Below are 15,227 nucleotides of genomic sequence, written 5' to 3'. Positions count from 1 at the left end.
AGACGTATTTATGAAAAATATTAACAGCAAGTAAGGTAGATAATATAAGATGTTTGACTCGATGATTGCGTTACCAAAGATTTGTCAATGTCATTTCTTCACTTCCGGTGCGCAAATCTCGTTCCCAGGGTCTTCTCGGTGTTTAGGACAAAAGTCGACAGTAAAAGCAACTTGGATAGGAAGTGTATCAAAGAAAAATGTTAATTTCTCTATATCCAAACAGTTCATTTACTGCACTTCTCTTTATTTTTAACTTAATTTTTTATTACTTAATCCAGCAGGTCAGGAGTGAACTGAAATAACACTTTAAAAAAAAAATAAAATATATGTTATTGTTTTCAGTTCTTCCTGGAGTCTTGTTTGCTTGCTTCATAGAGTTTTCCTGCAAAATTTGGAATGTCTGGACACTGAAAAACTTTTGTGTTGCTTACCAATTTCTTCGGTTAAAACTGCGGGCTCATACAAGCGACTGTTATGGTCCCCAGTCCCTTATTGCACCACGTTATGCAACTGACACCCTGCAGGTTCTCAGCGGCCGCCCCGCATATCTTTTCGCGCTGCGCACGTTTCTCTCTCTTTTGGTCTTTCGATTCGAAGGCAAAACCATGCCGGTTAGTAGTGAATACTTTTCGCTTTATTGTACCTTTCCTGAGGGACTTCAAAGGTCCAAAATGCATCAAAATCTAGCTTATTGGGTTATCTTGAGATTCCCCAGTTAAAAAAAGCGTATTCTCACTGTAAGAACTGGAATGTTTCCTGTAAAAGTTCTAACATTGAGAAAACATTAAGCTACTGATTTCGCTTTCATCTGAAGCCAAGTGCTAACCTTAAAACCTTGATCTTCTTAAGAAACGTTCCTATTTGATTCAAAGCCGTCCTCTGTAGTGAACATTTTAATGAATTAATTCACCAAAATTGGATTGGGATAGATCGTTTTGTCATAATCAAGATTGCTAAACAGAACTTGGTAGCTGTGTGCAGAACTTAATTCCCTCGTGGAATGAACTGCTTTGTGTGCAAGGCATTGAATATTTTTCTAATGGCTCAACTCCTACGTTTAAAGCGTAGATGGCTACAATGGCTCAAAAAAAAAAAAAAAACAGCTGAAATCAGCAAAAGTATCCGCAAAGCTAACTGTAGCCATTGATCGTGAAAATTATGTGGTTATTTTAGCTTGAGGTGGGAGTTTATGCACGATGGATTGGTGTATTCTATAAAAGCTACGTGTTTCATAGTACTAATGGTAGTTGCAAAATATTGATTTGCGTTGTTAGAGCAAAGTCAACTTATAACAACTGTCAAATGCAAACAAGTGTTGTTACTTTAAAGCTACTTATGTATGGAGGGGAACAGGGTAACATGTTAATTCTGCAGGATCAATGTCACTCAGGAAGTTAAAAAGAAAAGGGGGCCCAATACCAGATTCCCTCTATAGCGCGCGACTGCAGGGAATCACGGTAGTTGTATTCATCAAACCACGCGCGAGACTCAGCAAAGCACTTTGCTAAGTCTCGCGCGTGGTTTGATGAATACAACTACCGTGATTCCCTGCAGGCGCGCGCTATAGAGGGAATCGGGTATTGTAAAAGTAATCATTCTGTTCTGGTCTTAACTTGTCAATTTTTTCTAGTTGTTTAAAGATCTTTTGCATCCCTCTGTGGAGGAAGAAAAACGAAAGCACAAACTCAAGCGGCTTGTACAAAGCCCAAACAGCTACTTCATGGACGTCAAATGTCCAGGTAAAGTCTTTTCCTGATTAAGCGAGGTAGAATGATTGAGTGGTCAATATGTGGTACTTAATTCCGATTGTCTCAAGGTGAAATCCAGCACTTGTGTTACAGGACTGCAAAACTGTAACAACATCTCAATTGTATTAACAGCTATTGGGTGATTCCAGAAAATATCCAAACCCTACCTGGTAGCATCAACATTTTAACCTCCTCCCCTTCCCCCCCCCCCCCCCCCTCGCCTTGCCTTCTGAAATTGCAAAATGTGTTATCACATTATGCCCTCAGAATTCCATAATTCTTAACCCCTGTCCCGTTTAGATTTTTGCCATTTTTTTGTCAAGCCCTTTTGAATTCCCGGCAGGGTTCGCAAATATGCCCAATTTGGCATATTTGACATCAAATTATTTCAAATTGCTCAATTTCTGTAACAGAGGGAGTCATTATGACTCAGGAAATTCTGGGATGAAAACGTAAAAAAAAAAGAGTTTTCTCCTTACCCTTGTTCAACAGATACAACCTACATTAACTTGACACTGCCCCAAACTGGTACAGAACATAAAAATAAGAATATGATGTGATGTATGTGTGTACACTTGGAAGATATTACAATCGACGAGGATCAAGTGCATTGATGTAACCACCATCTAAATATTATAAATATTTTGTGGGTCGGCTTTGACAAGAAAAAAAGAGTGAATGAAGAAATTCATCAATGTTGAGGCTTTTTTTCTGTAAATGAACACAATCTCATGCCTGATCGATTGATACTAACAAGTCTTACCTTGTATCCTGCTTGGGCGACGCGGTCACCATTTCATGCCTTATTTACTAATTAGTAGCCCACAAAATTAGCATTTTCAAGGAACGCACTTTTGTCAGCCCCCTATGAAAATCCAAGATCTGGAACTCCCCCACGCTTTTCGCCTGTGGTATAGGTATAAATATTTTCTGGAAAAACCAATAATTTATCACACGTAAAACTCACCAGAATTGCATTATAACACAAACTTAAATAATGCACTGATGTCGCAAAATGATAGATTTGGGTAACTATAATTTCACTTCTTAGTAGGAATGGTGATTGCAGCCCTGTTGAAAAAAACTATAGTTTTAGCCTGCTGTGAACGTGGTTGATGATAAGAACATGCAGAATACTGATAAGATTATCATGTTGAATTAGAGTTTTACCTTTTTTCACAATCTTCGAATGAGCAGAATTTATCAAAACCCAAAGCCTCACAAAGGTGGAAAAGAAAACTAAAAAACAAAAGATCTCTTGAGGACTGAAACAAATGCTTCACATATCAAATACAATCTGGTTCTAATGAATACGCAGACTATCATTCAGTATCCTTGTGTCAAGTCGATATTTGGTTCTGACATTTCTTGAAATACATGAAGCTGTATTCAAAAATCCTTTGGTGGTAATATTGAAGTACAAACAGTGGATAAGGCTGTGCATTCTCTATTTCTCTTTCTATGAAGAGATTATCTCTAAACATATATAATAAGGTTACATGAAAATTGCAAAAATGTGAACTAATAAATTTTGTGATCTAAACACATGTAATTAGGTTACATGAAAAAATTAAAATGTGTGCTAGCTATCGATGAAATGATGTGTATTATGAAAATTAATGTGGATTGTCTTTGCAGGTTGCTACAAGATCACAACTGTGTTCAGCCATGCCCAGACAGTTGTCCTGTGTGTATCATGTTCCATGGTGCTGTGTCAACCCACAGGAGGGCGGGCCAGACTAACAGAAGGTATGTATGGAATGCCAGGTTCTGGCATAAAATTTATTTGGTGAAACAAAATGGTACCCTGTAAATCAGCTGTACAGTGAAGTCCAAGAAACCCCAAGGAACGCCATTTTGGCCCCTGAATGCTTGTTATGGACATCAGTTGACACGGTCTCTGTGTTAATTTATTGGCTCTGACTGTATTGGTATTAAGATCCAGGAACTCTCTTGTGTGATGCTTTTCTTGCAATGAAACCACTCTGTTGTTCTGGTGTTGTGTTCTTTGACAGCCATGCCTGTAATATAGCCTTGAATAGCATTGGTGATCTATCCAAGTTACATCCCAGATGTGTCTGTGACAAAGCTCTGCCAATAGCATTATAATGGCAGGCACTATTCGCAGCCATGACTGGCATGTACAGGGGGGGAGGGGGGGTCCATGTTCCCTTTCCCAAAAATTTTCCCTTCTGTTCCCTTGTGATCCCTGTTTCTAAAAATATCAGAAACACAGCTTCTGTTCCTGTATTCCCAGCTTTATTTTCCTTTTGTTCCCTTGTTTCCAATTATTTTATGGCAATGTTCTCTTGTTTCTTGAAACCCTTGAGAGGAGCTCAGGGAACACTTTAGCCTGCCTTGGACTAGTGTCATTCTAACTATTGTTAATGCACTTTTTTTCTTGCTAGGTTGCTCCTTCAGGAGGAAACAGAATTAAATACCTCATCAAAGAATGACGCACAATTAAAAGCAAAATGATTTAAATCAACACTGATTATTGTGTTATTTTTTTTATTTGTTAAAGCAAATGGAAATTCTCTTGTTGGAGCTTCCTATTTTCAGAAGTAATGTAGGTGTTAAGGCCAAAGGAACTGTTTGTTGGTAGACTTTTAAGCAGAGAGCAGAGCATAGAAGGGTTACTATTTACTGGTAATAACAGTGGTATCGTTGCTCAGACATACAAGTATGATCTTGCCGCTGACATTGCCTCTGTAAATAATAAAGTCAGTGTTGATTTATTTTGCTGTCTGTCTTATCTGTTTCTTTGCTCGATCCACAAGTTGTAAAATTGACATTCCAGACCTGAAAAAGCTAGGGAAGTTTTAAAAAGTGCAAAAATCATGTATATTGATCGATTGGCATTGTCATCCCCAGATCCACCTGCCCCTCTTAGTTGGAAGGGCTTTTACATGAAAAAAAGGTGGTGCTGGGGACACGTGATTTGATTGGCCAAATATAAATAAAGGGAATTTAAATTTAGCCAATCAAATCAACCCTTTTAAAATATCTTTCAAGAAAGCGATGGTTGATTTGATTGGCTAGATTTTAAATTCCCAAAATCTGGCCAATCAAATTGCATGTCCCCAGAGCTTGTATGGAGGCCCCACTGGCTGAGGGACAGGCGGCTTTGGGAACAAGAATGGATTGATTGGTTGATCAAATGGTGATGAATGTAATAAACATTTTGGTTGAAATTAAGACTTGACAAACAAATGAAAAAATTATTTCCATATTTTCACCAATACTCATTGGCTTAGTTACCATTAGATGCAGTGAAAGGTTATGCCAGATATTTATTCCGAGTCTTGCTTTCAAACATCCAGGGTATGAGGGACTAGTGTTTTCCCCTTGCTGTAGAAAATAGTCTCACTTTCGTGAAATTTGTGTTTAACAAATAATCTTTGGGTTTCTGTTTGGACTGAAAAAAGGTTATGTATGTAGCTAACGTGTAGCCGCACCCATCCCCGAGGAAAAACGGGAGGCAAACAAGAATACCATAGTAAAACTCTAACCGTAACTATATTGCAAGAGAGGATGCCTCCTCCCTTGCGATATTGAGGCTTAAAATCGGAAAAGTTGTTTCTTTCTGAGCCACAACCAAATATAAGCGCAACAACACACGCTTTATTACCAAAAGAATAAATAAGATTTACAATTCAAGACAGCTCTGTCGATAGCATCATCTCTGCGACAGTTGACTGTATTCAGGAGGGCTTATTTTAGGAAGGATTTTTTTCGTCTGATTTGAGCGCTAATTTTTTCTTTGTCGGGCAGGTTGGGGGTGGGATATTTTCGTAATTTGACGGTTTTACATATGAGCGTCATTATTAAGACGCCGCTATCAACATCACTTTGACATTGTATAATACCTTGACCTAAGCAGTACTAAAACACAATACATCAATGTTTTTTCCTTGTTACTATTCTTCTAGATTCTTTTTAAATAGTTATGATTAATTGGCAACAGGATTTCGTACCATCCAGTTTGGTCAAACAAATCGGACTTCCGCTTCTCTCGCATCTCGCATCCCTCTCCGCATCTCTCGTATATGACTTCACTCTGTCTCATTGGGAATAGTGATTGTACCAAGTGGAGTTCAATTCAGGGGGTAATTTGGGCACTCTGGAATTATGTATTTTCCCTCGGACGTTGATGACAAAGATTCGGGTGTATTGCGCGCCATCCTCTCTCACTCGCTTTGCACCAGATTCAAACAGTATATAAACCCATCTCGCTAAGGAAGGCTCCCCTACAGAGCTACCAGTGGCCCCCATCAATATTAGCGCGCCACACACCCTCACACACTCTTTTTCTAAAAGAAAGTTTATGAATAGAAAAATAATAGCTTTACTTTTTTGAGTTGTCCTCCACCTTTAAATTTCTTATTTTACTTTTTTTACATTCGATTTCTGCTGCCTTACGAATTACAGTAAGCCCGTGCTTTCTGCCGGTTTAGTCTGTCCCGGGGGCCCCGTCGGAGGTCTCGAAAAGAAACATGCCCCCTGGAGCTTCATAAAGAGCTCCTAATATATAGAAGAAGCGGAGTGGACAGAATATATTTATGGTTCAGTGACTAAGCCAGTCAGCATTCCTCATTAAAATGTTGGCTGTGTGTCCGATCTTGCGTGACAGTTTTGAGAACATTTGGATCAACTTTGCAAATAAGCTTGCAGGCAAATCTTTAGTTTGCTGATCGTTCAAGATGGTGGTTGAGGTCACTAATCGGTTCGTATTCCTGTATGTGGCTTTATTTCTTCCACTGACAGGTAAGCTACTTTCTTATTTCGAATTCAACATGAATATGGTTCAGTTCAATTAACATTCCTGCTTAACCCAGTGTTAAGAACTTCTAGCTTGTTATCAACCCAAAAATGCGTCCGCAATGCGGCAAATGAAAATAGACAAGGCCTCAAAACACAATTCTCCGATGCCTGGAGCGACATTCGTTGAATGTAGCTAGTTTTGTGTCCCACAGAAGGCAACAGTGCTGCAACGTCGATTGCCGATCGGTCATATTTTTTGCAGTGTCATAATGGAGGCAATGTCATAATGGAGGCTAATAATTAGCGCAGGAATGTTCACTTCCCAAAGCTCTCTCAGTTAAGGCTCAGACGCACATTACAGGATTTACTGATCGAGCTGGGAGGTAATTTTCCTGACAGTTTGATTCGTCAACTTGAAGTTTCTGTGCATTGTTAGATGCTGGAAGCTTTTTCTGAAGGTCGAACAAAACTAACAGTTATAACAAACAGGAATGGAATGGACTGTGGACGTAGGGACAGAAGAATACTTTTTGAGTCAACTGGACCAAGTTGCTGATAATATGTTCGATCCATTTAGATTCATGTAGCTGAAAATTTCTGAAAATAAAATCCTGAACAAACCGTGAGCGATTTACAGCTAACGATCACATGGTACAAATACAAAATAACACCTTGCTGGAGGCAAGCTACGTGCTGGGACATCCAAAACAAAGCGACTAAAGCGACTTCAACCAGTCGTGGTTGACTTTTGTTTTGGATGTCCCAAAGCGTACATGCCCTCCAACAAGGTGTTATTTGTACCAGCTGCAAAGGGACCATTTTCCCTTTAAAGCCTATGTAGTCAATCTCGGCTTTTTTATTTGATTTTCTTTTCTTTTATAACAGTCAGCAGTTTGGAATGTTACCACTGTCTGAGCTCCACATCACTGGAGGATTGCAGCAAGAACACCAAGAAGTTAACATGTCCTGAAGTAGCAGATTGCTGCGCCAAAATCTCCACTGAAGTGATGTCAGACCATTTCGCCTTTAAAAGCTACTCCTATGGCTGCGCAACCAAAACCATGTGCCATGATGCCGAAGAACAGCTTAAAGCCTGCGCGAAGTTCAACCAGGGAGGCTACCAAGCCAAGTGTGACATCGCATGCTGTAAAGGCGATCTCTGTAGTCCACTTGTGCATGTTCCAGATGTCTCTAAATCTTTCAGTGTTGCGCTGATGCCAAGCCTCTTGCTGGTTGTTCCTGCCGTGATTTTCACTCTAACAAGTTATTTTAAGCTATTTTAGTTTATTTTTCTCGCGCAAGCGGCACCTAAAATCTCCATGTTTTTTCATGTTTTTGTCAGACGCTTTTTATGAGAAGAAACCGACTGAACTGCAGTCTGTAATACTTTTGTATTGTTGTTGCTGTAGTCGAAAAAAAAAACGATATTGTGTCAGTTACTGCGCGCTATGAACTGTAAAAAGTCTTATAATAAGCTCGTACTTTCTTTTGTGTATTTTGTATTATTGACCACAGGAGCACGGAGAGGCGATCGCGCTCTTCAGAGAAATAGCACTAAAAGGACAATGATTTGTTTTGAAAATTGAAATATCGGGCAAATATACTCAATTGCTTGTTTGTTTGTTTATCAGTTTACCGTTTTTCACTTATTATCTCAAGATGTTACTGATCCAAGTCTTCAAAAGATGTTCAATAAAGTATTTGCTATGTCATAAAAACTGATACCATTTTCTCTGTGGCACACAGTAGGCAAACTCGAATGGCTGATACTGATATCTATTTATGCATGCCATCTTGGGAGTGAAATGACGTGGTTATGATGTCTCAAAGTATAGAGACAAAAAAGGATGTTTCATTCCGTAGATAAAATACAAACGGCCTCGCAGACGCATATAAACTTGACATCAAATTTATAGTGTTTAGAATAATGTTATTTGGCTATGTTCAGATAGCCCCCTTCCTTCCCCAACACGGCACACACGCACTCATACTCCTTTGCGATTTAAATAACACTCTCGATAACGAATCGAAAGTATAAACAGTGATCAAAGACATCTCTTTCGGTTTCTGCTACATGTATACTTTCGTTCGTGAAGCGACTTGATTGCTTGGTTTGGGGGGGGGGGGGGGGACCAATCCCATTTCCCAGCCCATTTTTTTCAAAATCCCACTTCCCAGTGTTAAAATCTATTTCCCATTAGCATAATTCAAAAAAATCCCAGTTTAATACAGCAATTTTCTCCTCGCATCCGCAAAATTACGGCTTCTAAATACGAACCAACAAAGGCCAAAAATTTCACGATGATTTGTGAAGATGCTCTGAAGGCGATATGATCCTTTTAGACTGTACTCCGTGAAAGAAGGAAAGCTGTAGCGATTATTTAGGTTACAAGCTCCTACCATTCTGGTTGCTGTCATTCCTGCTAGCAAGCAGTCTGTCATCTGACTTATAAGTGATTTTAATCTCCCAAGCCTGGTTGGACGGATAGTGCTCAGTGTTGTTTAAGAGCGCCGTGTGCCTCTTTCTTCAGAGTCACTGTCACTGCCGCTAAAGCTGTCTACCTGTTCGTTGTTTTTAATACGAGAGTTTGGTGGCAAACTGACATCCTCATTTGAACTAGGCGGCACATCACTTTTACTTCGAACACTTTCCATGCCTATTGGTGAATTCAATGATTTACTGGTTACAAGACCGTTTCAGTTTAAGTTCATATAAGTTCAGAGGCAAAGTGCCTGCTCTGTGCATTGTGTTATCTTGTCTTACATTTCGTTGTCTGATGGATTTACCATGCATTTTGCCATCGGAATTTTGATGCAAGGTAAGAAAACAGCATGTGATGTTGGCATTTTTAAATTTGAATTCGGATGTGTAGTATGCTGCTGCCCACTTAGAAACCATTTCCACTGCTTCTTCGACTGATGTGCCCAGGGAGGTGCCAAACACTCCAGTACGTATATTACAAACACAACACCACATACATGGAAAGTGCTTTGTACGGTATTTACGCACTCGTTGGTTCAATGGGACAGCTTGTGTATATAGAAAACTGCATGGGGAAGTCACTTATCGTAAAAATGTGTAAATTACAATCTAGAAAAAACTTTATTTCAATTAGATAGTTATTGATACATTTTTTTTACGATCAGTGACTTTACGCGGAGCCTGTGGTTGGTTTGTATCAGAAATCTCAACTCGTTCGCTCCGCTCACTCGTTTGATTTCTGATACTTCACCAACTCGTGCGTAAATACCGTACGCGCGTACTTTTCACGAAGTATTTTTTGTATCTAGTCAGGTGGAAGTTAACTTGTGTCGTCATATTGAGGACACAAGTGAACAAAGAGCTAACCAGCTGGCTAACTAGCAATGGCATATTGCAATTCCTGCGTTTTGATTAGTTAACAGGCAATAGTATATGAGCTCATATACCATTCGCCACAAATATGGTTGTCAATACGCGTAAACGAAAACAGCTGGGGAACAAAAATATTGCAATTCTTTGGGCTGATAAAACAATTATTCAACTCGCGCTTGTTGGATATGAGATCGTTATAACCAATTCGGCGCTACGCGCCTCGCTGACTACAGTCAACTCTCGTTAAAGCGGACACGCTCGGGGCGTCGTTTAGTGTCCGTAATAGCGAGAGTCCGTAATAGCGGGAGTCATTTCCAGTCAAACCTTATTCGCCGGGGAGCTGGATTTTGTCCGTAATAGCGAGTGTCCGCAATAGCGGGGTGTCCGCAAGGCGAGAGTTGACTGTATCTACCATCTCATATCCAACGCGAGCTCGTGGAATAATTGTTATTTATTCATTCCTTTTTGAGTATAAATCCACTGGATATTTCATTTTGATGTAAACGAAGTGAAAATATGAGGACGCGGGAAAAATGTGGCGCGGTGTTCACTTCTTGAGTTGAATGAAACTCGCAAGGAAAGCGAGCGAGAGAGTTTTCTTTCGCAGATTTTCTTCGAGAATCTTCTCTTTAATCGTCTATTCGTGCTGGAAAATTGTGACAACAATTAAGGTTTACCGATACGGGAAGATCCGAGGCAATAGCTTTTCTGCAGCTCATGTTTTCTACATTTCTCGAGTGTTCTCAAATGCCCGGAGTGTTTTATGACAGTATAAAACATGGCTTAGGCTTCTTTATTTGTTAAATATAAATTAAAGGACAAGTGAACAAACAGCTGACTTTATTTTATACATAAATACAAAATACGTGTGGAAAAAATTGGAAATATGTTTTTTTAATATTATTCACGTCAGTTAACTGAGTTAACGTAAAACACAAATGAAGTTTTTTTGTATGTATTTCTTTAAAATAAAACAAAGCATTTTACTAACTTTAAGAGCACAAGGAGGTAGTGTTTTGATATCTATCCTGATGCGTCAGGCCTACTTTGGCAATTTAAGGCAACCGGTATGCGACTTATGCAAAATTTGCGGGAAAACATAGCGACTACACGCGTTTTTAGGCGCGATTTAAATCGGCCTCAGGCGACTTTGTGCGGGAGGTGACTTCAAGGTTTAGATCGGCCGTTTCTCGAAAGTAAAGTGACTATAGTTACAAGAGTTTGCGTGCACAGCAACAATGGGCCTCGAAATGCATTGTGTAACTACCGCTGTACGGTCTATTGTAGTCTAGGGTTACGTAACCACTTATGTTTCCATTTATTGATGATAATAATAAAGAACAATGAAGTCGTTTGTTTGATTTTCCGCACGTATTCATGTAGTTTTGCTCAGTTGTTTCCACGCCTTAAGAGAAACAAAAATTAAGACAAGAAGCAAGTCACAAGAGGCAAGCGCAGGACTGTTATGTAAGTTAGGAATTTTCTACCTTTAGTTTTCGATTAAGTGCAGAAGTTTTAGATTCTCGTTTTATTTTGCTTTGTAAATTAATTGCATGCTTTCGTCACAGTGATTTTTCGAAAAGAAGTCACCATTGCTACCTTTGTTGTCAGCATCGTTTTTGCCTTGTATTCATTGGTTAGTTTAGTTCTTATTGCAAGGGCCTCCTGACTAGGCCGTCGCCTTTCATTAGAGTTTCTAACTAGCATTAGTAAGCTTCAATTTAACTTTTTGTAATTTCGGATATTACATGACCAAAATAATAAGAAAACAGGTTATTTGCGGCTAATAGACCATTTGCATTATGACGTAAAAGCGCAAAGACTTCTGGTAGTTGTAGTTAGGTTCGCGGGAAAAAAAACATTTCTGGCTTGTGATTGGCTAAGGGCAGCTAAGCGGGAAGGTGGACATCTATGACATTTATTTGAAGCCGAGCGGCTAGTCGAGCGGCTAAAGTTTTATACGCTCTTGTCGTTTCGAAATTTGCTTATATATACATTCATATTTCAGTTACCTGTCAAAAATATAGAAAACAGGATAATAGCTTTGGAATGAAAATTGACTGACAAATATTGTTCGTGTTCAAGTAAATTTAATATGTACGTTGTGTGGCGGAGTTGACTTGGTAGAATTTCATTCATCGCGGCCGACAACTTCTCTTCGTAAATAATTTTAGCCTAAAATCACAGCTTCAAAAAATCGCGCGCTGGAAACAGATTACTTGAAAGGACGAGTCTAGGATATGACTAAAAATTTGTGTGGAATCAAGTGAAAGCAAGGCAAGCCATTGACTTTGTTCATCATCTATTTTCAGACGTTCAACAAACGATCGCTTCCATCGATCGCAGGTGAATTAATTCTTGACTGAAAAGCTTAGAAAATTTACCATATATCATGATTGATCGGCGGGACGGTCAGTTTAATTTATTTTAACAGTGAGACAGAGAAACGAGTCAAATAATTTTCCTCGTTCAATCGAGCTTCATCGATTAATCATGAAGATCAATGATAAAGGATTTCCAAGCTGATCAATCAAAACTTCCCTTTGCAGGTGAATACAGATTATTTGTTTATTTATCTTAAAATTGTATTCCTTTTTTCGTCAAATTAGAACTGTAATTGCAATTTTCTTTAACAAAGAAGCTTTCTTGTTTTTTGTACTGGAAATGTCAACTCGTCGATTAGGAGTTCTGGTTTCAATACCAACGCGTATTGGGGGCCGAGGGCGGTTCCAAGACCGAGGGCACAGTTTTTCCCAATACGGACCGACCAAGGCTGGTGAATAACGTTTTTATTTTTTTTCCTACTTTATTTGTTTTTAAAAGAAACCTAGGAAGATTTTGTCATAAAATCTTTGTTTGTATGCGCGCGTCATTTCAATGTTGTGTCGATCGACGGATTAGCAAGAGTGTAAAGGTCTGTAAAATGCTGCCTGTTTGTTATTTAATTCGGAATAAAATAGCCTCGCTTAAATGAACCGAACTAACAGAAAGGTTTAGCATATTAAATTGACACTGAAGAGATTCAATAAAAGAAATTGAAGTAGTAAATATAGCATAAATGTAAAATCGAGCCAAAGCATTATTATTGACAAAACATAAGCTTATAAACACTTTAATCAAAACTATAACAAAATTCTCGAACGTGGTTGGTTATCAGCAGCCCGATTTGAGCACTAATAGGACAGTGTACGCGTCATGCTTGTAATTGGACAGTGTAATTGGACAGTACGCGTCATTTTGCGCGCGCTGATGTTGTGCATTTCGTGGAGTAAACTGTTATGTTTTTCAATATTTTTAAAGGCGTTTAACCATTTAACCGAAGATTAGTTTAATTTGTTTCTCAAATTTTGTCATAGTTTTGATTAATTGGTAACTGGACTTCGTGTCATCCAATTCTGTCTGTAATCATACTCGTGATTAAACAAATCGGACTCCCGCTTCGCGGTCGTCCGATTTTGTAAATCACTCGTATGATTACAGACCGAATTGGACTCCACTCAGTCCTATTACCATTATTTATACGCTTATCGATTCGGCTTCTCGATGAATGTTTTGAAAGGAATTGTGTTCGTAGGATAGTAATTCTCGGACTAAAAAATACTATCTGACTGAAAGACAGTTTCGGTACAGCTATACATACTTGTTTTTAAAGAATTAATAAACTCTGCGTTGTTCTCCAGCAGAATTTCTTTTGCGATAAACAGTGCGAAAGTGAAACTGAATGAAATGCGCAGTTCAGACGTACGGCACAATATTGCGAGAATTATTTTGACTGTTTTAATTAAAGAATCTCATTTTCTTGAATGATGTCAACTAGTGTTTTGTTTTGGCAAAAAAGTGGCCGATAAAAAGGCAGTTGCCACCCAAATTAAAGTTAAAAACCGGTGCAGCTTACCGTAATGGCGTTAAAAGGATTGCGAAATACATACATACATACTTTATTGACTTTCCCCCTAGAGGCTTTTCAAAGACAATGAAATAAATACAATAATAATTTAAAACTACTTAAAAACTCTAAGATGATATTCATACTTAAAATTAATTAACTAGGATTAAGAATCTATAAAATCTTTGACAAGTTTACGTTTAAGATAAAACTTAAAAGCAGATACATTCTCGAGAGTTTTTAGAGAGCTATCCATGGAGTTCCAGATACTGACTATTCTGTAGTAAAACGTCCTCTGACCACTGGCAGACTTGAAAAGAGGAATGTTCAGCATTTGTGAACTTCTTGTGGCACGTCCGCTTATTTCTCCTCGCTTACTAAACTGGGAAGACAAATGACAAACAACAACAAACTACGAAACTAGAACTCGATTTTGTCGATAAAGAAATGAATACTCGCCTTTAGAAGAACTTCGAGGCCTTTAATTCCACTTCTATTTTGTCCTTTCACATTTACAACGATTGGTGAGCAGCTATTTCGATTTTGCAGAGCAAATCTTTCATGTGTTCGTTCGTACAAGACTGCAACATGATTTCGCGCGGAAAATTCACTCGACGATTCATCTCGCAACGGATACCGCCCGCTCTGAGCGGGCCGGATTGGAAAATACCGCCCGCTCTCGGAACCAATCAGATCGCAGGATTTGTAGAATACCGCCCGCTCACGAACAAAGAAAAAAATAAAATTTTATTTACATAATTTTGTTGATGAGCGATTACTTGTGAGACTTGAACGATGAGCCTCAAAGATTTTATCGAGTGTAGACATTATGTACTCCCCCATGTTTAGAAAGGGTAAAATATTGCGTCTTCGTTAATTATTTGAAAATAAAAAATATATACATATTACCTTGCAAGCAAAAGTTTTAGGAACTTAAATAAATAACTGCGCGACTGAGACTCCACTGGAGGAATTTGAAACACTCGTTGAAACTTCACTACAAAACGCAACCAAGCAAATAAACGATATCTTGCAGAACTTTTTTCATTTAAACGGACTTGGTTTATACTGAGAGCTTGCTTTTTGCCTTTTAAATGAAGCCACAGGGACGTATTCTTCGGTGAGGGTAATTTTCTTTATCTCCAACACGATTTTCTTGGCCAAGCGGGCTTGATGACGATTCAAAATTTCCCGCGAACTTAACTACAACTACCAGAAGTCTTTGCGCATTTACGTCATAATGCAAATGGTCTATTAGATGCTGTGGCCATGCTGTGGCTTTTAAGTGTTTTTTAAATGCTAACTAATCCTATTTAGACTGGGGGGGGGGGGGGGGTTTGAGGCCCGCGCTGACTTTGAACGCTTACAAATTTTCCAAATTTCAACTAAACGCTGCCAAACTTTGCGAATTTATCTAAAATTTATCTGGGAATAATTTGCTAGGATAGGATTGGTAGTTGTATCAGGAACTTGA

The 15,227-nt window shown here is 38.7% G+C and overlaps 2 protein-coding genes across 2 annotated transcripts; both read left to right on the top strand.

Moving 5' to 3' along the window:
• The first annotated feature begins 511 nt into the window (after window positions 1-511).
• Window positions 512-4,486, top strand: LOC144644855 (small ribosomal subunit protein eS27). The gene is made up of 4 exons (XM_078504403.1): window positions 512-611; window positions 1,631-1,739; window positions 3,387-3,497; window positions 4,157-4,486. The coding sequence occupies exons 1-4, from the start codon at window positions 606-608 to the stop codon at window positions 4,183-4,185; spliced, it is 255 nt and encodes an 84-aa protein (XP_078360529.1). The 5' UTR covers window positions 512-605; the 3' UTR covers window positions 4,186-4,486.
• A 1,875-nt stretch (window positions 4,487-6,361) lies between these two features.
• On the top strand, window positions 6,362-8,230 carry LOC144644854 (uncharacterized). Its single transcript, XM_078504402.1, has 2 exons — window positions 6,362-6,515; window positions 7,398-8,230. Exons 1-2 carry the CDS (start codon window positions 6,452-6,454, stop codon window positions 7,793-7,795), a joined length of 462 nt encoding a protein of 153 aa, XP_078360528.1. The 5' UTR covers window positions 6,362-6,451; the 3' UTR covers window positions 7,796-8,230.
• Window positions 8,231-15,227: the final 6,997 nt, after the last annotated feature.

Source organism: Oculina patagonica, chromosome 2, assembly GCF_052425735.1.
Source record: "Oculina patagonica isolate OP01 chromosome 2, crgOcupat, whole genome shotgun sequence".
NCBI lineage: Eukaryota > Metazoa > Cnidaria > Anthozoa > Scleractinia > Oculinidae > Oculina > Oculina patagonica.
The sequence above is the reverse complement of the archived record's forward strand: the minus strand, read 5'-3'. Positions and strand labels throughout refer to the sequence as shown.

Excerpts from the sequence above, each read along its gene's own strand:
- LOC144644855 (XM_078504403.1), top strand. Across the intron at positions 1,740-3,386 it reads CATGGACGTCAAATGTCCAG|GTTGCTACAAGATCACAACT; the intron begins GTAAAGTCTTTT and ends TTGTCTTTGCAG. Across the intron at positions 3,498-4,156 it reads GCGGGCCAGACTAACAGAAG|GTTGCTCCTTCAGGAGGAAA; the intron begins GTATGTATGGAA and ends TTTTCTTGCTAG.
- LOC144644854 (XM_078504402.1), top strand. The coding sequence starts at position 6,452 with ATGGTGGTTGAGGTCACTAATCGGTTCGTATTCCTGTATGTGGCTTTA. Across the intron at positions 6,516-7,397 it reads TTTATTTCTTCCACTGACAG|TCAGCAGTTTGGAATGTTAC; the intron begins GTAAGCTACTTT and ends CTTTTATAACAG.